At 34.5% G+C, this 22,699-nt stretch overlaps 2 protein-coding genes across 2 annotated transcripts in view; one reads left to right on the forward strand and one right to left on the reverse strand.

Moving 5' to 3' along the window:
* The window catches only part of LOC127722122 (uncharacterized), a 162,791-nt gene that overhangs the window by 32,943 nt on the left and 107,149 nt on the right, over nucleotides 1-22,699 (forward strand). The window lies entirely within an intron of this gene.
* Nucleotides 9,298-18,406, reverse strand: LOC127721150 (uncharacterized). Its single transcript, XM_052227823.1, has 3 exons — nucleotides 18,349-18,406; nucleotides 10,322-10,785; nucleotides 9,298-9,309 (listed from the first exon to the last, which is right to left on the reverse strand). The coding sequence occupies exons 1-3, from the start codon at nucleotides 18,404-18,406 to the stop codon at nucleotides 9,298-9,300; spliced, it is 534 nt and encodes a 177-aa protein (XP_052083783.1).

A 22,699-nucleotide genomic window follows, 5' to 3' on the forward strand; every position in this document is an offset into this window, starting at 1 on the left:
ACTCTGAACAAATTTTATCTTAAAAGCATTTAAATATGTATATAGAAGTAAACGATTTCAATTTCATGACCTTCGAAATAAAAGTGAACTATTACGGACTTTCAACTATTTTGAAAGACAACAGTTTTTGTTTTTACCGTATTAACCGTTATATTCCCACTCCTGCGGAAAAAAATAAGGTTTATCTAACAATATTTGAAATTCATCCGGGGATTTTTCCAACAGAATGGTATCGTCAGCAAGTAATATCAAATATGAGACAACCATTAAGCTCGTGAATGCTTCATCTTATTGTCCTTGTAGTATGTGCTCGTATCCCTATAATCTATAATAAATGTATGTTATGCGCTATGTCCTTCTTGTGAAGAGATTAAAGTAGCATGGGAGCACGTGTATACTACGGTCATCATAAAATTGTATGGATAAGAGCAATAACAGATAAACACACACACATACAAAATTGATAACACAACTAAAAACGAGGTCCATGCTTCAAGCGCCTGTAGACTGGAGTCAAGCTATCTTTACTAACCTAATCAGTCACACAAAAGGGCTTTTGACGAAAGAATTTAAGAATAATTCAACTTACTGTCACAGTGAGGACCAGTCCATTCATCCGGACACGTACATGAATAGCTGTTCACCTGGTTACGACAAATGCCTTCGTTTGTACAAGGCTGTTCATCGCATGGTGCTCCTGTTTATGGATAACATCGGTATTATTATTAAAACTATAAAATTTTAATTTTAGTGAATAGGACTACTATACAATTCGTTTTGATTTATTGGGAAAATTTCTATCAACATTTCTGTACAAAAGACCACGGATCTGAACATTCCAGTAATTGTAAAAAAAATCCTTTCTCATTTTATTTTATTTTATCTCGTTTATGGCAATAACTAAATACGACATACATATGTACCAACAGATTGTTACTTGCATTTAGTAACTCTAATGTTTCGGAACCCCGGAAATATCCCGATTTGAGCGGATTTTTGTTCTTTGTCACATTCAGATTTACAAGAAGGGTATAGTATCAAACATTCAAGTTGATTTCAAAGTAGTTCATTCAAATACAAGCTTACATAAGGCTAGCTCTGTATAGCTTTTAACTGGTTTATTTTTGTTTTGTGACCATTGACGAATAAAAACGTGGTTTAAAATATGCATAAACTGCATGAAATATACTTTGGTACATGTATGTAGCAGCTTTGTATGTCAGAAATTTATCCGACTGATTCTGTACGTTGTTTGCAAATTTGTCACTTCTTACAATATTTAGTCAAATTGATTATAGCGTCATAATACTGCTTAAAACGTTTCTACTTCGGAATAAGAAATAACAGTTACGAATGAAACATTATACAAATAAGGTGTGTTTTGTGATTTCCAATGATACAACAAACAACCTAAAGTAGAAGTCGTAGTGACCAAAATTATACGGTCTCTAGTGGAGAGTTGTCTCATAAGCAATTATACCACATCTTCTTATTTTTATATTTGGAGAAAGGTTTAAAAGGATGAGGATGAAAAAATTCAAAAACTACGAAATTAAGAACTAACAGCTTGATTTAAACGAATGAAAATGTACGAAAAACAATTAAAACAAACGTCCTCCCACGACGACTACTGGGATGGCGGATCAATTCTGGCTTAGAAAAGGCACATAAAGAATGCGGTGGGGTTATACATATGTCTTTGAGCGCTCAACCTTCCCTCACGGGGACAATTGTGTAACAGCAATGACTGATTTATTAGCGTACTTTACTCATGATTTATATCAGTACAGTATCTTAAAAAGAGGCAGCAGAGACCAAAAGGACAATCAGAAATCTTGTCGAAGAAGAATCGAAAATACCAAGGCAACAAAAAAAAAAACGCAAACAAGTCTAGAAACATTAAAATTTTGATGTATGCATTTTAGCAAAAAAATGATTATTTGTTTATGATGAGAAGCCGTACACTAGTACAAATGGTATCAAAAGAATCTGTCATAATACTTTAATCAAAATATGTTTGAAATGAATTAGTTTATATATTATTTACAAATAAACTACGTTCACTTATTTTCTAATTGCTTATTTCCAACGTTGATAAGCTAACATCACTATATTGATTTATTCTGTAATAAAAGTATTTATTAAGCTGTTAGTCAAATCAAGCATTAAAACATTAACTTTAAAACATGAACATGATGAATGGATTACAGGTTGAAAAGTTTATCTGTTTATACTTTTGACTTGCTTCAGGAAATTCTGTTTTTTTTAATTTTGTACACTGGTAGCGATTTAGATCTGGATATATTATATAGATTGTTTGCTGAAAAAAATAGTCACAGAGTCAAATTCGGATTTACTGATCCTTTTGAGGGAATGAATCCTTGTCCAGCTTAGTTCGAGTAAAATATAATATACACATTAGAAAACTCTGGTACTGTATTGCGTTTCAATAACTTCATTTCAGTTTTTTTTTTAAATATCTTTATAAATGTTATTGGTAGTTGCAATGTTATATTTGTTATTCCAATGACACAAACAAAAATTTTAACCTCGTAAAATCGTAAATTCCCTTTGCTCCTTATTGAGCAATGACATTTTATGTCCTCGAGGGAACAGTAGAAATCTCTAATATTGTAATTGCTATGATAAAACTTTGTCTCCAGCAAACTATCTGAAGATACTTGTTAATTCTTGAAGATGGGGTGGTTTTTTTGTTGTTGTTAGGTTGTATCGTCAATGACATGACCCACACTTTCCTTTTATTCCTAGCAACCACAAAGTCATCAGCTAACACCATTACCTCAACATAATCAATGAAGGATATTTTCTTATACAAGCCAGAATACACCATCGATGAACAAATTAATTTGTAAATTTAGGATTAAAAAAAAGTGAACATTTCAACCACGAGAATGAATATAGGGTGCATTTGAGCAGGTTGAAATAAAATGTAATTGGAGGAAAACAATATCTATCAATGAAAAATCGCTTTTTGCTGCTATTGACTATTTTTTTAGTGCTAATTTCTATTAGCAAACATAGTAAGGTCAATCGATCTATCTACTGCTGAAGGTTGTTGGATGTTCAATTAGAAAATACATTCTTTAGGCGAATCTGCGTTATTAAAAGGGGATGTGTCTCATCTTAAGTATTCTGAGGGATGTTTTGTAAACTTTTTGTTGTCTTTATCTTTTTTTCTTGTGCTCTTCTTTGTCCTTCTTCGACATGTGATTTTTGCTGTCCCTTTGGTTACCTCTGAATTTGACAGTTCCTTTGGTGTTCTCTGACTTTTACTGTCCCTCTGGTTTCCTATGACTTTTACTGTCACTCTGGTTTCCTCTGACTTTTACAGTCCCTTTGGTTTTCTCTGACTTTTACTGTCCCTTTGGTTTCCTCTGACGTTTACTGTCCCTTTGGTTTCCTTCAACTTGAATCTTCCCTTGGTTTTCTTGTTACTGTTACTGTCCCTTTGGTTTACTTCGAATTTTATTATCCCTTAGGTTTTCCTCTGACTTTTATTGTCCCTTTGGTTTTCTCTAACGTGACTCTCCCTTTCGTTGCCTCTGACTTTTACTTCTCCTTTGGTTTTCTCTGACTGTTATTATCCTTTTGTTTTCCTTTTCCTTTACTATCCCTGTGGTTTCCTCTGAATGACTCTCCCATGGGTTACATCTGACTATTACTGTTCCTTTGATTTTCTCTGACTGTTACTTTCACTTTGGTTTTCTCTTACTTGACTCTACCTTTGGTTTCGTCTGACTTTTACTTTTTCTTTGGTTTCCTTTGACTTTACTATCCCTGTGTTATCCTCTGACTTGACATCCCCTTTGCATGCTTTGGTTTCTTTAATTTTTTCAGTCCCTTTAGTTTCATCAAACTTTTACTACCCCTTTTGTTTTCTCTGAATTTTACTGTCCCTGTGGTTTCCTCTGACTTTAACTGTCACTTTTGTTTCATATTATTTATTCATACTGTTAAATAACTATATATAGTTTTAAAGCTGATCGAAGGAAATAATAAAAAAATATATTATATGACACATGTTTTGACGAAGGCATTTTAAAATTTTTGGAAAATCAAATATTAAATAAACGTTGCACACGTGAAATAACAAGGAAAGACCAAATATAGAGCAATATCCCTGCTAAGTAGAGAGGAAATAACTCTTACTAATAAAGTCAGATGGTGTTGAATTTTACTTACGATATGATAGGCAAACGTATCTATTCATATCCAATGGAACACACTTTTCACGCTCCTTACAATGATTGGTAGGCAGACAACTATCATCATCCTGAAATTATAATTAAATAAAGAAAATCAGGACAGTTAACGTGTCCTTTGGAACAAAAGATTTGTTTTGTTCTATGCTTAACGTCCGGTGCAAAATAATGACAACCTATTACGAAAGATTGTACATTAGTATATACATTGTAGATATATACATAATGATTTTAAAAGGAAATTTGGTTAAGTTGAATTATTTCTCCGGCATATGTACTTCGAATTATATAACTATGTAGCGATTACCCAAGAATTTTTTTAAAGGCATTTATTAGTGACTTGGACCTGTTCGTTATGCTCTTACAGAAATTATTTCATCGAATCTTTGAAAATATTAATGTAATTGTCAAGATGAAGACCAACAATACAAATCCTCTCTCTTTGATACAATTGTTTGTTCAGTATTTCATGAAATTCTCATGGACCCTTTTCACATAGATTTTCTTTTCCAATATGGACAAAAACATCTCGTAACAAGTAAGCAATGTCGTGAGATATATTTTCAATGATACTTGATAATGAGCTATCGCGTTGCAAAGTTACTTTTGTCTGTTATCTATGTATATCAATGTTAGAATGTGTGTATATTGATATTAAAATGAATTGCATTTTACATGGACCATACTTTGTCCCGTCTGAAAAAAATAATTGTTGCTTGCTTAATTTCCAGTGGCAATTGATTCCTGCAAATTCAGGACGAGAACATATTAAGACTTGACACAATAGGTAGTTTCTGAAAAGTCTGACGACCGAGATGAGGGGCTGTAAAATTTGGACAGCCACTAGAAAATAAAGATATGTTGTATATGAGCAGACATTTGGACTTGCACGAGCCACTTATAGACCATCAGAGAGTTGTTGCAATGGTTCTTTGACGTGCATAGAGCGTGCCACACAATCTCTATCTCTCTCTATAAAACACATAGGATTTAACGTCCCATAAAGACCGTACGTGTGACTGCGAACTAATACAGCTAATTGGACGAGGGTGTTGCTGTAGGAATGGGAGACGTCAAGGGATAATCATTTTTTTATACCCCAGTCAATCGTTAGGGAATAAAGAATGAAATATAAGTAAACATGGTTTCACATCAATGTTCCTCCGCGATATAGTCTTTGGTGCTGATGCGGCGTAAATCAAACACCAATCAATCAGTCATATAAATGTTCGTCTTAGCTAATCACAATGAACAGCAGATTGGAACAAAGTAGGCGCCAGGCACTGTAGTCTTCCTATTACTGTTGTATTGATTTTCCTTTACTACTACAATACGACAACAACATCCATCAACTACTACTACATGTTCTACTTCTTCCACTTCTATTCCTACAACTGCTTAAAAATAATAACAAAACTAACAAAATCAGAATAAAATCTTACCAAAGTATAATTGTTTACATCAGCGAATGAAAACCCTTCACTATATTTTAGTTGGTCTCCCGGTAAGGATAAAGACAATAGTTGGCAAGTCAGGGTATCTCGTCTGTAATTGACACCACTACAACCTTTATAATGCATACATTCCCGAATACACATGTTTGGTCCTCTATTTTCAATTGCGAAAATCACATGTGCGTCCATCTGTTTGTTTTTCTGAAATAAAACTAACACGAATTGCATATTAAATGATAGTGTCACGTAAGAAATTGCAACTAATTTAAATGTAAACAAAGTTAACATCCTTCTTCGTTTTGTTTGCAAATAATTATGACAACCGTTATTGGAATATTTCATCAATAATCCTTTTGGCTAATTAATGATACGGACAAAGTATTAAAGTACTACACTCGTACGTCAATTCTATAGTAACTTTAACCGCAACAATTAGTATTGATTTTGAATGGCAACACTATAGTTTGCATCCGCAATGATGAACAATCTTTTTGAGACTACGTAAATACATATTTATATTAATTTATGATCATAAAAAAATTAGAAATTTTTAAATGATGTTAATATTAGTGTTTTATTTTCTGTCCGACTCGGCTTCTGTCAAAGCCATTTATTTATGTGGACGATACTCATTTTATGACTAGATTTATGATGTCTGTGGTAGAGCCGGCTATGTTTTCTTATCCGTCTCGTGTACTTTTCGTTTATTTTCAATTTTTGTCATGCTTATTTCAGTCAGCTGAATTAGGTTAGTAGCAGTAGCAATGCAAAATTCTAATCATTTTAATCTTTAACAAGATACAAGGCTTCATCAGGCACAACATTTTCAAATTTTGGGGTTACTCAATATACAACTTGGGCAGGCAACATAACGTTTCATATTTCGTTTTGGGCTGATATTTTATTTTGGCCAAATATAAGATCTTCCAAAAATTTTCTGAGTAGTTAGGGTGCCTACGTACCTTAACGAGGAATAGTCTCTTTATTGCTCAACAGCTCTATTTCACGTCGGTCTATGCCCACAAAGATTTACTCTTATGCGGTTAAACGAGGAAAATCAAGTAAGGCTATACCGCTCGGGAACGGCTTGCTAAAGTACTCTGAGACAAGTAGACTGGTAGTCGTACACACATGTGTATGCAAATACCCCTATGGTGACGCATTTCTATGCAAAGATATGTGGCTAGCTCAGGCAGAGTATTTTAGCGGCACATTATCCTTAATTATTTGAGAACATACTATCATTTTATGTACATTCTGTGGGTTTCGTGTCAAGTGCAGGTAGCATAAAATTTGTTTTGTTCTTGATTTATAATATGACAGAACTGAGTGAATTACATGATACTAGAAAAAAACATATCCCTAAGCATTCACACAGTGTGCCGCGCACACTGCTCGGATAGTTAAGTATAGGGTTGGCGTCGATTAGTTTACATTCATCGCTTTTCATTCAAATCTTAAAATACTTCCTGCTGGACGTTTACAGGCTTTATATCAAAAATAACTACTTTTGGAATTATGGTATAGTGTCTGTAATCGTTGTCATAAGAGCGGTCATCAATAGCTATCAATTATCTGCGGTCAAGGTTTTTTAAAAATTATTTGTATACGTCTAATCGATGGTCACGCCAGTAATTCTTTTATCAATTGGTATAAGGTCAACGCACTGAGGTTTGAATACTAAATTGGCGTTGGTCTCCTATGTCGGTATTTACTTTGATCGTACGCTTGATGTCAATTTTATTATGTATGAAAGATGTTTTATAAACATAGTAAATAGCAAAATGATGGAGTAAAATATTGTTTCTGCTTTTTGAAAGCTTAATTGATTTCTTTCTTTTTTGTATTTAAATTTGACGTGTTTGTTATAAAGTGATATACAATACAATACATTTTAATTAATCATTACAACACACAAACATAAGTAATATCTTAATTGAATTTTATGCGACTGTCATACAAATGATTGATTGATTGATTGTTGGTTGCTTAACGTCCAGTGGCAAATATTTCATGCATATTCAGGACGAGAACAAGTTCACAATAAATACAATAGGTAGGTTCTGTATTAGATTAAGGGATTAAGGTCGGAGAAATTTAGACTGCCACGGGAAATGAGGGTATATTGGATAGGGACAGAAATTTAGCCTTGCAACAGGTCACCTACGGACCCCTCAAAGAGTTGTTGCAAGGGTTCTTAACGTGCAAAGAGCGTGGCACTTTCTTTACACGAGACATCGGATTTAACGTCCCCATTCTGACCGGACGTGGCTGCAAATTTGTACATCCCGCACAGCCAAACGGACGCCCCACTTTAGCGAGGGTTTTACCGCCGGTCGGAGGAAGACCAATGGTGACCATACTTCTATTCCCCAGTCACCCTTGGGGGGAGTATTTGAAAGATTAGACTTACTTTTTTGTATTTAAATTTGACGTGTTTGTTATAAAGTGATGTACAATACAATACATTTTAATTAATCATTACAACACACAAACATAAGTAATATCTTAATTGAATTGTATGCGACTGTCATACAAATGAGAGGTTCATCTAGCTATAAAACCAGGTTTAACCTACCATTTTCTACCTGAAATGCCTGTACCAAGTCAGGAATAGGACAGCTGATTTCCATTCGTTTGATGTGTTTGGGCTTTTGTTTTTTCCATTTGGTAAGGGACTTTCCGTTTTAAAGCGCTGATAACAAATTAATAAATTATCATAATACTGCTTTAGTAACTTGTAAAATGTTTAAAAAATTGTTAAAATAAATCGTGTGTCTTAAATGCATGAATGTCGTGTTTGGATGGTGTTTTATATATGTTTGTCGATTTTTAATTCTCATAAGATGGATATAAGAAGATGTGGTATGAGTGCCAATGATACGGTCTTCAACACGGAGGCTTGGCTCACATCGAACAGCAAGCTATAAAGGGCACAAAAAGTTACTGGTGTAACACCATTCAAACGGGAAATCTATATAAAAAACGAAAAACGAGAAACACTTATGAACCACAAACAAATCAACAAACGACAACTACTGAACATTAGATTCCTGACTTAAGACAGGTGCAAACAATTGCAGCGGGTTTAAACGTGTTAATGGTACCAAACCTTTACCGTTATCTGAAACAATAGTGTAACATCACAACATAGAAAGACACACTATAAAATATCAATTGAAATGGCTTAACTCAATCAAAAAACATATTAACACCAGTGAACATACACTGAAGAGTCTACTTATGTGTGTGTTGTAATATTTAGTTAAAGTTTATTGTACTGTATTGCGCTGTATAACAAAACTGTAAAATTTAAAGTAACAAAAAGAATTCAAATAACCTTTCAAAAACATAAAACCGGAGAAACACCATTTATTCCTCTTTGTTATCTTTTTTTAATGATTATAGATGAATATAAATAGGCATTTATATAGTCGCATAATTCTTATATGCATGGCGCATTCAAATATTTAACATGTTTTAAACATGATTACTGTATTTTGTTTGTAATGTTTGTTTATGTATTTAAACTTGAAAAAAACTATTGAAATATGACATTTCAACTTTAATTATCAATTATATTTTTCATCAGTGCGGAAACAAACTTAATTAGATTCCATTTAAAGGCAATACTTATTGTGGCGTTAAGAGTTACTATACAATTGGCTAATTAGAAATGTCTAACATTGATGAACGACTGTTGTCCTTTATTTATTTATCCGTTTTGAAATTAAACTTTAACAATTATTGAGGAAATTTTTCAGCAAAACTTTTCATAATTATTTGCAAGAAACACGAGGAAAGATGTACACTTTACATACAATTAAACTAGAAACAATACTCACTTAACACTTTCATGTAATATATTAAACGTGTTAGTTTTCTTTCAGAAAATCAAATATATGACCGCGCATGTCATTTTCGCAATTGAAAATAGAAGACCAAACATGTGTATTCGGGAATATACGCATTTAAAAGGCTGTAAAGGTGTCAGTTACAGACGAGATACCCTGGCCTGTCAATTATTGTCTGTAACCTTAAAGTTGACCTTCGATGGATTTGGCTAATGTTTATATATTTTTTAGTCATATAGCTCTTCAACCGTTTCGGTCCCCCAAGGGTGACTGGGGAATAGAAGTATGGTCACCATTGGTCTTCCTCCGACCGGCAGTAAAACCCGTGCTTAAGTGGGGCGTCCGTTTGGCTGTGCGGGATGTACAAATTTGCAGCCACGTCCGGTCAGAATGGGGACGTTAAATCCGATGCCTCGTGTAAAGAGAGTGCCACGCTCTTTGCACGTTAAGAACCCTTGCAACAACTCTTTGAGGGGTCCGTAGGTGACCTGTTGCAAGGCTAAATTTCTGTCCTTATCCAATATACCCTCATTTCCCGTGGCAGTCTAAATTTCTCCGACCTTAATCCCTTAATTTATTACAGAACCTACCCATTGTATTTATTATGAACTTGTTCTCGTCCTGAATATGCATGAAATATTTGCCACTGGACGTTAAGCAACCAACATTCAATCAATCAATCAACCGTTTCGGTTCTTATACATCCTCGGCTTTCAAATATTCGGCTTTGAGCGTTCCTGATGAAGGTAAGTCCAGAAAAGCGCTTCGGAATAGAAGTAGTTGTAGAAACAGTTGTTATTGTGATAGAAGTAGTTGTAGAAATAGTTGTTATTGTGATAGAAGTAGTTGTAGAAACAGTTGTTGTTGTGATAGAAGTAGTTGTTGAAACAGTTGTTATTGTGATATATGTAGTTGTAGAAACAGTTGTTATTGTGATAGAAGTAGTTGTAGAAACAGTTGTTGTTGTGATAGAAGTAGTTGTAGAAACAGTTGTTATTGTGATATATGTAGTTGTAGAAACAGTTGTTATTGTGATAGAAGTAGTTGTAGAAACAGTTGTCGTTGTGATAGAAGTAGTTGTAGAAACAGTTGTTGTAAAAGTTGTTTGTTGCAGAAGTTGTTGTTGTAAAAGTTGTTTGTTGTAGAAGTTGTTGTTGTAAAATTTTTTATTGTTGTAGAAGTGTAAGTATAAACAGTCGGTGGTTCTCTCCGAGCATTCCAGCTTCCTGTACGTCAATAAATAACACAATAGTGCTGAAAACCAATCAATCAATCAATCAATTTATATAAGTACAACCAGTTTTAGTAGAAGTAGTGGTAGTAGTAAGTAGTAATAGTAATAGTTGTTAATGTAGTAACAGTTGTTGTAATAGTAGTTGTAGATGTAATAACAGTTATTGTAATAGAAGTTGTTTATGTAATAACTTTATCTTTATATAATGTTAGGATGGAGACAGTTATCTGCCTACCAAGGAACTTGAAACGTCTGTTCAGGTGGATATGAATGGACACGTTGCTTATCACACAGTAAGCAAACTTACTCATTAAGCTTTTTCGTCACAGAATCATAATCAGGGTTTTTGTTTTTGGCTTATTTCAGTAGTGTAACGTTTATATACGTTTTGATTTCCCTTATATAAATGCCTAGCATGTTCGTCAAAACAGGAATCATATGATGTTATTCTATAATTCCTTTCGATCAGCTTAAACAATATTTATAGTTATTATACAGTATAAAAAAACAGGAGAAAACCAAAGTGACTGTTAAAGTCAGAGGAAACCAAAGGGACAGTAAAAGTTAGAAAAAAAAACGAATGGATCGTAAAAGTCAGATAAAACAAAAGAAACAGTAAAAGTCAGAGCAAATGGAAAAGTCAAAGGAAACCAAAGTAACAGGAATAGGCAGAGGAAACCAAAATAGCAGGAATAGGCAGGGGATTGATTGATTGTTGGTTGCTTTACGCCGCATTAGCACAACAAGGCTATATCGCGGCGAGAGCTAATTCGAAATTTTTTTACAATTTAAAGCATATTCTTAAAATCAGACAAAAGGCCCTTCAATAAACTAAAATTCTTGATTAAAGCAAATTGATTATTTACAAATAAAAATGAACATTAAGATAACGTGATAAAATTTAAAATCGTTTTAAATATAATAACATTTTTATATTTTAGAATATATTCCAACTTCTTTTAAGAATGAAACAATATTTGTAAATGGAACATTATTAAATAAATCATACATATTATTGACATTGAAATGCTTCTTACGAATATCAGCAAAGTCAATACAATTGATTAAAACATGTTTAATAGTATACTTGCAGTTACAAGGTATACATTGTGGTTCTACTTCATTTTTTAAAAGATATTCGTGTGTTATTCTAGTATGACAAATACGACATCTAGAAATAACACACTGATCTTTTCTGCAAATAAAATTATTGAAAGGTTTACCTAAATTAGGTTTAATTTCATGTAATTTATTATCATCTTTTTTACTCCATTCATTTTTCAATATATTAAAAACATATTCTCTAATATTAGATTTAAAATCGGTATATGGTATATCACAGTTAGATAAAGGGTCACCCAGGGCATTCTTTGCCTTAAGGTCTACAGCTGTGTTTCCAAGGATTCCAACATGACTCGGCACCCATAGAAATAATATTTCTTTAAGAAGAATTTTTAAATTCCTCATTACATATAAAATTTTGAGAATTGTTGGGTTTTTAATTTTAGTATTTTGTATAGCTTGTAAGCATGAAAGTGAATCAGAACATATAATAAATTTGGATTTATCTGAAGAAGCAATAAATTTCAAAGCCAAAATTATTGCTTCTGCTTCAGCAGTAAAGATCGATGCATCAGATGGCAAACGGAGAGTTGCAGCTCTGTCCCTGAAAACAGCAGCAGATGCAACTCTGTCACCATCTTTTGATCCATCAGTATAGACAATTGAAAAATCTGAATAATTGGCTTTGATTTCAGCATAGTGTTGCTGAATTAAAAGAGGATTTGTTTTATTTTTATTGTGTTCACGGAGATCAAATATCATTTTTGGTTTGGGAAGTTCCCATGGAGGACATTTGCAAGTTTCAACTTGAGCAACAGATTTTAAATCAAAAGAAGCTAAATGTGTTTTTAAACGTATACCTGACGGAGGAATTTTATTTTCATGTTTTGCAAAAATATCTTCATAAATTGGATTAAAAACACAGCTGTAGGCAGGATTATCTGAGTAGGCTTTTAGTTTGACAGTATATTGAAGTCCAAGCTTCAAACGTCTGTTAGAGAGTGAGTGCTCATCAGTCTCTACATACAGACTCTCAACTGGTGAGGTTTTAAATGCGCCAAGACAGAGACGCAAACCCTGATGATGCACAGCATCGAGAATCTGTATGTTGGACTTCCTTGCAGAGCCATACACTATAGAGCCATAATCTAGTTAAGATCTAACTAGAGATCTATATAAATTAAGTAAAATGTTGCGATCAGCACCCCAGTCGGTGCTGCCGACAACTTTTAAAATATCTAATGCTTTTAAACATTTCGATTTTAACATTTTGATATGGGGTAGAAAGGTTAACTTTTTATCGAAAATTAACCCAAGAAATTTGGTTTCATCAACCATTTTAATTGGATTGCCGTACAAAGTGAGTTCTGGATCAAGATGCAATTTCCTTTTGTTACAAAAATGCATCCCGACCGTTTTTGAAGTGGAAAATTTAAACCCATTTTCCGAGGCCCATTTTTCAATTCTTCCAAGACATAACTGTAATTGTCTTTCTATGTTATTCATATTTTTGCCTCTATAACATATTAAAAAGTCATCAACATACAATGAACCTTCAATATTACTTTTTAAAACTTCAACAAGGCTGTTGATTTTAAGACTAAATAATGTAACAGATAAAATACTGCCCTGAGGGACACCCATCTCTTGATCATACAGATCAGACATGGTTGAATTTACTCTAACATTAACCCATTTCTCTGACGTCAGTCTATTGTTCTTACAGTAGATTATTTTTCAAGAATCCACTGACCACTTCGTTTACCTAAGATAACTTAATTTTTAACTTTAAACTTTTAACTTACGTTTTTTTATCCTTTCAAAAACGAGAGGCATATGAAGGGTTCGAACTCGCGCGTATTTTCTTCATAATCAGTAGAGTCTTCAGTCTATGCATGATACCACTATACCACGAGTGCTGACATAAATCAATATTTAAATAACACTCTTAAAGCGCACAACTGTCAATACATGTCAATAAACTGTATTTCTATCTCAGAGATAATTCGCTTTTGTTATCTAATAAAACATTTATACTATGTCTGGATTTGTTCATGTTCTTTTCAAATTTATGTAAATTGTTTTATGCGTTATTTTTTAAGGAAGATCATGTTCTACATTTGATTGATTGATTGATTGTTGTTTGCTTTACGCCGCATTAGCACAGAAAGGCTATATCGCGGCGAGAGCTAATTCGAATATTATAACAATTTAAGGTATATTTTTAAAATCAGACAAAAGGTCTTTCAATAAACTAAAATTCTAGACTAAAGCAAATTGATTATTTACAAATAAAAATCAACACTAAGATAACGTGATAAAAATTAAAATCGTTTTAAATATAACAACATTTTTATATTTTATAATATATTCCAATTTCTTTTAAGAATGAAACAATATTTGTAAATGGAATATTATTAAATAAATCATACATATTATTGACATTGAAATGCTTCTTTCGAATATCAGCAAAGTCAATACAATTGATTAAAACATGTTTAATAGTATACTTGCAGTTACAAGGTATACATTGTGGTTCTACTTCATTTTTTAAAAGATATTCGTGTGTTATTCTAGTATGACCAATACGACATCTAGAAATAACACACTGATCTTTTCTGCACATAAAATTATTGAAAGGTTTACATAAATTAGGTTTAATTTCATGTAATTTATTACCATCTTTTTTACTCCATTCATTTTTCAATATATTAAAAACATATTCTCTAATATTAGATTTAAAATCGGTATATGGTATATCACAGTTAAATAAAGGGTCACCTAGGGCATTCTTTGCCTCAAGGTCTACAGCTGTGTTTCCAAGGATTCCAACATGACTCGGTACCCATAGAAATAATATTTCTTTAAGAAGAATTTTTAAATTCCTCATTACATATAAAATTTTGAGAATTGTTGGGTTTTTAATTTTAGTATTTTGTATAGCTTGTAAGCATGAAAGTGAATCAGAACATATAATAAATTTGGATTTATCTGAAGAAGCAATAAATTTCAAAGCCAAAATTATTGCTTCTGCTTCAGCAGTAAAGATCGATGCATCAGATGGCAAACGGAGAGTTGCAGCTCTGTCCCTGAAGACAGCAGCAGATGCAACTCTGTCACCATCTTTTGATCCATCAGTATAGACAGTTGAAAAATCTGAATAATTGGCTTTGATTTCAGCATAGTGTTGCTGAATTAAAAGAGGATTTGTTTTATTTTTATTGTGTTCACGGAGATCAAATATCATTTTTGGTTTGGGAAGTTCCCATGGAGGACATTTGCAAGTTTCAACTTGAGCAACAGATTTTAAATCAAAAGAAGCTAAATGTGGTTTTAAACGTATACCTAACGGAGGAATTTTATTTTCATGTTTTGCAAAAATATCTTCATAAATTGGATTAAAAACACAGCTGTAGGCAGGATTATCTGAGTAGGCTTTTAGTTTGACAGCATATTGAAGTCCAAGCTTCAAACGTCTGTTAGAGAGTGAGTGCTCATCAGCCTCTACATACAGACTCTCAACTGGTGAGGTTTTAAATGCGCCAAGACAGAGACGCAAACCCTGATGATGCACAGCATCGAGAATCTGTATGTAGGACTTCCTTGCAGAGCCATACACTATAGAGCCATAATCTAGTTTAGATCTAACTAGAGATCTATATAAATTAAGTAAAATGTTGCGATCAGCACCCCAGTCGGTGCTGCCGACAACTTTTAAAATATCTAATGCTTTTAAACATTTCGATTTTAACATTTTGATATGGGGTAGAAAGGTTAACTTTTTATCGAAAATTAACCCAAGAAATTTGGTTTCATCAACCATTTTAATTGGGTTGCCGTACAAAGTGAGTTCTGGATCAAGATGCAATTTCCTTTTGTTACAAAAATGCATCCCGACCGTTTTTGAAATGGAAAATTTAAACCCATTTTCCGAGGCCCATTTTTCAATTCTTCCAAGACATAACTGTAATTGTCTTTCTATGTTATTCATATTTTTGCCTCTATAACATATTAAAAAGTCATCAACATACAATGAACCTTCAATATTACTTTTTAAAACTTCAACAAGGCTGTTGATTTTAAGACTAAATAATGTAACAGATAAAATACTGCCCTGAGGGACACCCATCTCTTGATCATACAGATCAGACATGGTTGAATTTACTCTAACATTAAATTGTCTGTTAGATAAAAAATTCGAAATAAAATTTGGCATATTGCCTTTCAACCCCATATCAAACAGATCTTTTAAAATACCATACTTCCATGTAGTATCATAGGCTTTTCTAGATCGAAAAAGACCGACACTACATGTTCATTTTTCGCAAAACCATTACGGACAAATGATTCGAATCGAACAAGATGGTCAAGAGTACTGCGACCTTGGCGGAATCCACACTGGATATTGGCTAAAAGCCCATTGGATTCCAGGAACCAAACAAGGCGATCATTAACCATCCGTTCTAGTGTTTTACAGACACAACTGGTAAGAGCAATTGGCCGATAATTAATAGGATCCGTGTGATCTTTACTTGGTTTTGGAATAGGCACGACGGTTGCAAGCTTCCAGATTGATGGTAAATCACCAGATTCCCAGATGTTATTCATAAGCTGCAAAAGAGCTTCCAGCGAGGAATCTGGCAAGTGTTTTAACAGTTGGTAGTGAATATTATCAGGCCCACAAGCTGTATCATGGGCTTTTGATAGAGATGTTTTAAGTTCTTCAAGAGAAAAGAGTTTATTATAATTTTCACCATTTTTTGATTTAAAGTTGAATTTAATTGTTTCTTTTTGTTTTTTAACTTTTTTAAAATCTTCCCTGTAGTTGTTAGAAGAAGAAGATTTCGCAAAAGTTTCACCAAGCTTGTTGGCAATATCCTTTTCAGATGTTAATAAATCATTGCCATTTTTTAAATGTTTAACTGTGGCTTTAGAATTTTTACCTTTTATCTTTTGTATCATGTTCCATACTTTTGTCATCGGAGTGCGAGATGTTATCTCCGAGACAAATTTCTTCCAAGACGTTCGTCGTGCTTGCCTGCAAGTCCGCCGTGCCTTAGCGCGACAAACACGGAAATTACTCAAGTTTTCTGTCGTTGGTTGTTGGTTGAACCGTCTTTCAGATTTTTTACGGTCACCTATTGCTTGATCACAAGCATCATCAAACCATGGTTTGCTGGGATGTTTCGGATTTGCCGAGGTCTTAGGAATAGTTCTGTCAGTTCTACATTTGAACGTTCTTGAGTATAGTTATATAGCAGTATGGAAATATCTTAAAAAAGAGTTTATTCACGATGTCAGGTTTGAACATTGGTCGATTTTCAACATCGTTATAATGAACCGATGGGTCTTTATACGATTGTGGCTATTACACACTAGTTCTAAACACTTAGAGAATCGAGGAATTGTATATATTAGTACAGTTCCTTGATAAAATAAACAACCATATGCCCATTACACATGTCACTTTTAACGTACAAGGACTTTTCCTTTTCATCATAGCAAATGCTTACTTAAGGTTTTAGTCTTATAATGATATCGAACTATCAATATTTTCTTCTTTGTTTGATTATAAATGGTCCAAATATACATCACGTCAACATTGAACGTACTCTGATTTGAATAAAGTGTGATATATAAGCTACGACCGTAAAACTACTTCCTTGACTGTAAAACCAGAAACAAAATCATCGCCTTTAAATGAATATGAAGTATATAATACCTTTAAGAATAAAACAATATTTTTGTCGAGAAAAAAATTGCAATGAAAAATTTCAATTCGGGTACAAGGTTTGAACTTGGCACTGCTAATATCACAGTTGTGTCTTTTGATACCAACGACTAGACGATCACGGCTATGAATAGCTTGAATGTAATAGTAAAAAATTGACATAATTATACATTGTACATCTGTAGCACGAGCAATTCTGCTGGAGATTTAGAATGCGTACCACAGAAAATACTAGTTTATTGACTGGTTTACGATGGATGCCAAGTGAATAACGTTAAAATATTCTAAATTTAATGAAAGGGAAACAGTTTAAACAAAATACATGTATAATTTTCAAAAAAGACCTTCAGCAATTATTTTATTTATTTCGGAAAGCATCATTTACTGGAGCATCATAAAATTGTAGCATTATGGCAACTACGCTATATGTCAGCAGTTGACGTTAAAACTGTATTAAAAGTTAAAATTGGATCTTGTACAGTCTCAAACATCTTTGACTGAAGTTCCGCTTGACAGAGATTCTCAAACAAGGACCAGTCCGCCTTGTCAAGTTTCCAACGTGGTTCTCTCTGTTGGGCAGAAGTAAAAAGATGTTCAAGTACTATTGGAAAATGATCACTTCCACATAGATCATCATGAACACGCCATGAATAATCCAGAAGAAGAGAGGGATCGCAAATAGTGATATCAATAGCAGAATAAGACCCGTTTCCAGGATGAAGATAAGTATTAGATCCATCATTAAAAATGCATAATCCTTCTTGAGAGACAAAGTCCTCAATGATCTTACCTTTGATATTATGAGACTTCCTTCCCCACAAAGGGTTGTGGGCATTGAAGTCGCCCATAAGTATAAATGGTGAGGGTAATTGATCAGTGAAATTTTTGAGTTTAGCTTTATCTATAATTGAATTGGGTGGAATATATATAGAACATAATGTAATTGTTTTATCTAATGATAAACGAATTGCAACTGCCTGCAGATCCGTGGTGAGTTGGACTGTGCTAGGAATGACGTTGTCCTTCACAAAAATGGATGATCCGCCTGCAGCACGTTCATCTACCTTAGAAAATGTGCTATACATGTTGTATCCTTTTAAAGATACATTGTCACTTTCTTTTAAATGAGTTTCTTGAAGACAAAATGCAGTAGGTAAAAATGACTGAACTAGAAGCGTTAACTCGAGAAGATTTATTTTAAGACCTCGGCAATTCCATTGGATGATATTAGTCATGATTTGATAATAGAAAGGCGAATGCTGTCGAGTTTGCCAGCATTCTAATTTCGCTCACCCTGAGATTGTGATCTTTCGGGTGGCGGAACACTTTCGATTTCCATTTCAGTTTCGTCGATAAGTGTTGAAAATCTGTTGTGTGAGGAGAGTCGTCGATCTCCAGGACCACACGCGGCTGCTTTTACTCCGCCTCGACCCCTACCCCGCGACCTCGAATCAGAAGAATTCTGAGAGGATGTATTTACTGGCTTCTTTTGGACATCCTTCTTCTCTGGAGAACGAAGAGGAGACGGGGCTCTAGTAGACTTTGTACTGGATGTAGAAGATAACTTCTTAGATTCAGACGAAGGAAGACTATTGGAGATGGAAGAATCATCTATGTCACTGGGAAGATCCCAGACAGATTCACCGCCCCAACTGTCTGATTTAACTGCATCTTTTTTATCTGATTTCTTTTTTTCATTTGTTTTAGATGATGACATTGAGCTCTGTAAGGAAGATTGAGTTGACTGAGTACTGGTTTTAGAAGGCTTTGATTTTCTTGGAATAATTAATTTATTGGAAGTTTCTAATTGAACAGGCAACATTGTAAAAGTTTCAGCATCAATTGGCCACGTCATGCGAGTTTGTGTATTCTCATGACTGAATGAGCGGCTAACTTTGCTGGCGTACGATGGTTTGTTCGAAACTAGAGGATCACTCGAAACAGAAGCTATCTGTTTAGCTTATGGGTAACTGATGTTTCTTTCTGTTTTTATTTTAATAATAAATTTTTCTTTCAGGTAAACAGGGCAGTCCCTAGATGATGAAAAATGGGATTCACCACAGTTTACGCATTTTGAAAATTCAGAGCTACAGGTTGTTCCCTCGTGTCCTTCGCCAGAACACTTGAAACATCTCTGCGTACCACGACATTGTTTAGTTCCATGACCAAACTTTTGACAGGTGAAGCATCGAATTGGGTTAGGGATGAATCTGTCAACTCTGATTCCGAAGCAACCTAAAGTAATAGATGGAGGAGGAGTTGGAGTTTTTAAGGTCAAAAGATATGTATTTAATTTGGTTATATTTCCATTCTTTTTTATTTGAAATCTAACAACATCAGATACACCTTGGTTTGTTAATTCATCACTAATTTCTTCCACGGTAAGATCACCCAGATATTGACTTCTGTCTCGAATGATTCCTTTGCAACTGTTAAAACTATTGTGAGGAGAGACAGAAACAGAAAAGTCTGTAATTTTTGACATAGTCAGCAAATTTGTTGATTGACTTTTGTTGGAACATTCAACCAACAAATTCCCTGATCTCATTTTTGAAACTTTTTTAACTGTACCAGCAATGCTTTGAATTTGTTTATGAATTACAAAAGGAGATATTTTTGAAACTGGTTTTTCATCTGTTCCTTTTATTACAATAAACCGGGGCCAACTATCATCTTCCTGACAGGGCGCAGAGTCATCACATTTTCTTTTTTTTTGTTGAAGCTAATTGAGAAGTTTGGTTTTTGTTTGCCATATGAAAGGAAAAAGATTCACTATCCTTGTCATCTACCCACCTCGGAGTGCCTACAAGGGCGATGCTGTGTTTCCGTGGCGAGCCGGGGTCAAGCGCTAATGCTGAAAGCAAGCTGCAAGTATAATGCAGCCTGTCCCCAAAATTAGCACTCAAGATCCACTGCGGAAAGCACCAGATGTTCCAAGAATAGTATACTCAAGCAGAGCGTATCCATCAAGCGAAATAGAAAGCGTACCACTTGATTGACCCATGAGCCATCGCCTTCTTCAGTTATCCGAAATATAAATAGCTTAATTTAAATACATGTGTATATAATGAAAATTGTTACAAGATTGATTGATTGATTGTTGGTTGCTTAACGTCCAGTGGCAAAAATTTCATGCATATTCAGGACGAGAACAAGTTCACAATAAATACAATAGGTAGGTTCTGTAATAGATTAAGGGATTAAGGTCGGAGAAATTTAGACTGCCACAGGAAATGAGGGTATATTGGATAGGAACAGAAATTTAGCCTTGCAACAGGTCACCTACGGACCCCTCAAAGAGTTGTTGCAAGAGTTCTTAAGGTGCAAAGAGCGTGGCACTCTCTTTACACGAGACATCGGATTTAACGTCCCCATTCTGACCGGACGTGGCTGCAAATTTGTACATCCCGCACAGCCAAAAGGACGCCCAACTTTAGCGAGGGTTTTACCGCCAGTCGGAGGAAGACCAATGGTGACCATACTTCTATTCACCAGTCACCCTTGCGGGTAATTGTTACAAGAAAGCTTATTGTTGAGGATTAACTGAAGGGCTCGACATGACCAGCCGATTGATCGGACCGGGTCCATCCGACCTCCCGTTTAGATGATATCAGAGCCAAAGCAGCTTATTGAACTATAGTCTCGTCCGTCCGGGTATTTTCTGACCGTAAGGAGTCTGACTACAGCCCTCATCCGCAAGGATCTCGTCAACCACCGACACGGGTAGCAACACACGGCCAACGGGTTGGAGAGCCTATTTTATTCAAAACATCGGGCAACTCGTACGATGTTCGGATCACCTTAGTTTGGTCTCTACCCTTCGACCTGTCCAGCATGGGTAACCCTACCAGGAGACGAAGCTCCAGCTGGCATAGCTTTTGGGGTCACTGACACACGCAAGCCCCCCGACCACGGCAACGATAGCGATCCACCAGGGGGAATAGGCAGAGGAAACCAAAGGAACAGGAAAAATTGTGATAGAAGAAGGACAGAAAATGGCAAAAGATAAAAAGACAACAAAAGATTTAAAATAAAAACATCCAACAGATAACTTAAAATGAGAAATACACCCCTTACAAAAAACGCAGGTGCGCCTAAAGAATGTAGTTTCTGACTAAACAACCAACACACTTTAACAATATATAGATCGATTGACCTTACTACGTTTCCGAACTAGAGATTAGAAATAAATAAAATATAAATAGTAGCGAAAAGCGATTTTTCATTGATATTTTTTTCATAAAACATTTGAACTACGAGTTATATTCATAAAGATATCTAAAAAACTGAAGTGAAGTTATATAAATGCATTTCAGTACCAGAATTTTCCAGTGTGTATATTTTAATTTCCCTTGTTCAAGCTATAATGGACATCAATTTCTTGCCTTAAAGGATCAGTATAAACAAATTTGACTCTGTGACTTATTTTTTTAGCAAACTCTTTAGACAATTTATCAAGATCTCTATCGCTACCAGTGTAGAAAAGCAGTGAATAAAATTGACATAGATTATCAAAGATCTACCATCGAGCTTTTCTTTCCACTACAAATCATTAAAAAATTAAACATGTAAAATCTGATGTTATATGGTCCGATTTCCGTTTAGATTCTTGAAGCGAGTCAAAACTATAAACAGATAAACTTATTTAACGTGAAATCCATTCATGTTTTAAATTAAATGTTTGAATGATTGATTGATTGATTGATTGTTGGTTGCTTAACGTCCAGTTGCAAATATTTCATGCATATTCAGGACGAGAACAAGTTCACAATAAATACAATAGGTAGGTTCTGTAATAGATTAAGGGATTAAGGTCGGAGAAATTTAGACTGCCACGGGAAATGAGGGTATATTGGATAGGGACAGAAATTTAGCCTTGCAACAGGTCACCTACGGACCCCTCAAAGAGTTGTTGCAAGGGTTCTTAACGTGCAAAGAGCGTGGCACTCTCTTTACACGAGGCATCGGATTTAACGTCCCCATTCTGACCGGACGTGGCTGCAAATTTGTACATCCCGCACAGCCAAACGGACGCCCCACTTTAGCACGGGTTTTACTGCCGGTCGGAGGAAGACCAATGGTGACCATACTTCTATTCCCCAGTCACCCTTGGGGGGCAAATGTTTGAATGCTTCATTTAA

The sequence above is a fragment of the Mytilus californianus genome, unplaced genomic scaffold (genome assembly GCF_021869535.1).
Source record: "Mytilus californianus isolate M0D057914Y unplaced genomic scaffold, xbMytCali1.0.p SCAF_12, whole genome shotgun sequence".
In the NCBI taxonomy this organism is placed as follows: Eukaryota; Metazoa; Mollusca; class Bivalvia; order Mytilida; family Mytilidae; genus Mytilus; species Mytilus californianus.

What these genes read in the sequence shown, in the direction of transcription:
- LOC127721150 (XM_052227823.1), bottom strand. Translation starts at nt 18,406, where the DNA reads ATGGGCGACTTCAATGCCCACAACCCTTTGTGGGGAAGGAAGTCTCAT. An exon ending in GAAGTCTCATAATATCAAAG is followed by an intron (nt 10,786 to 18,348) that starts GTAAGATCATTG and finishes ATTGGTTTTCAG; the next exon opens with CACTATTGTGTTATTTATTG.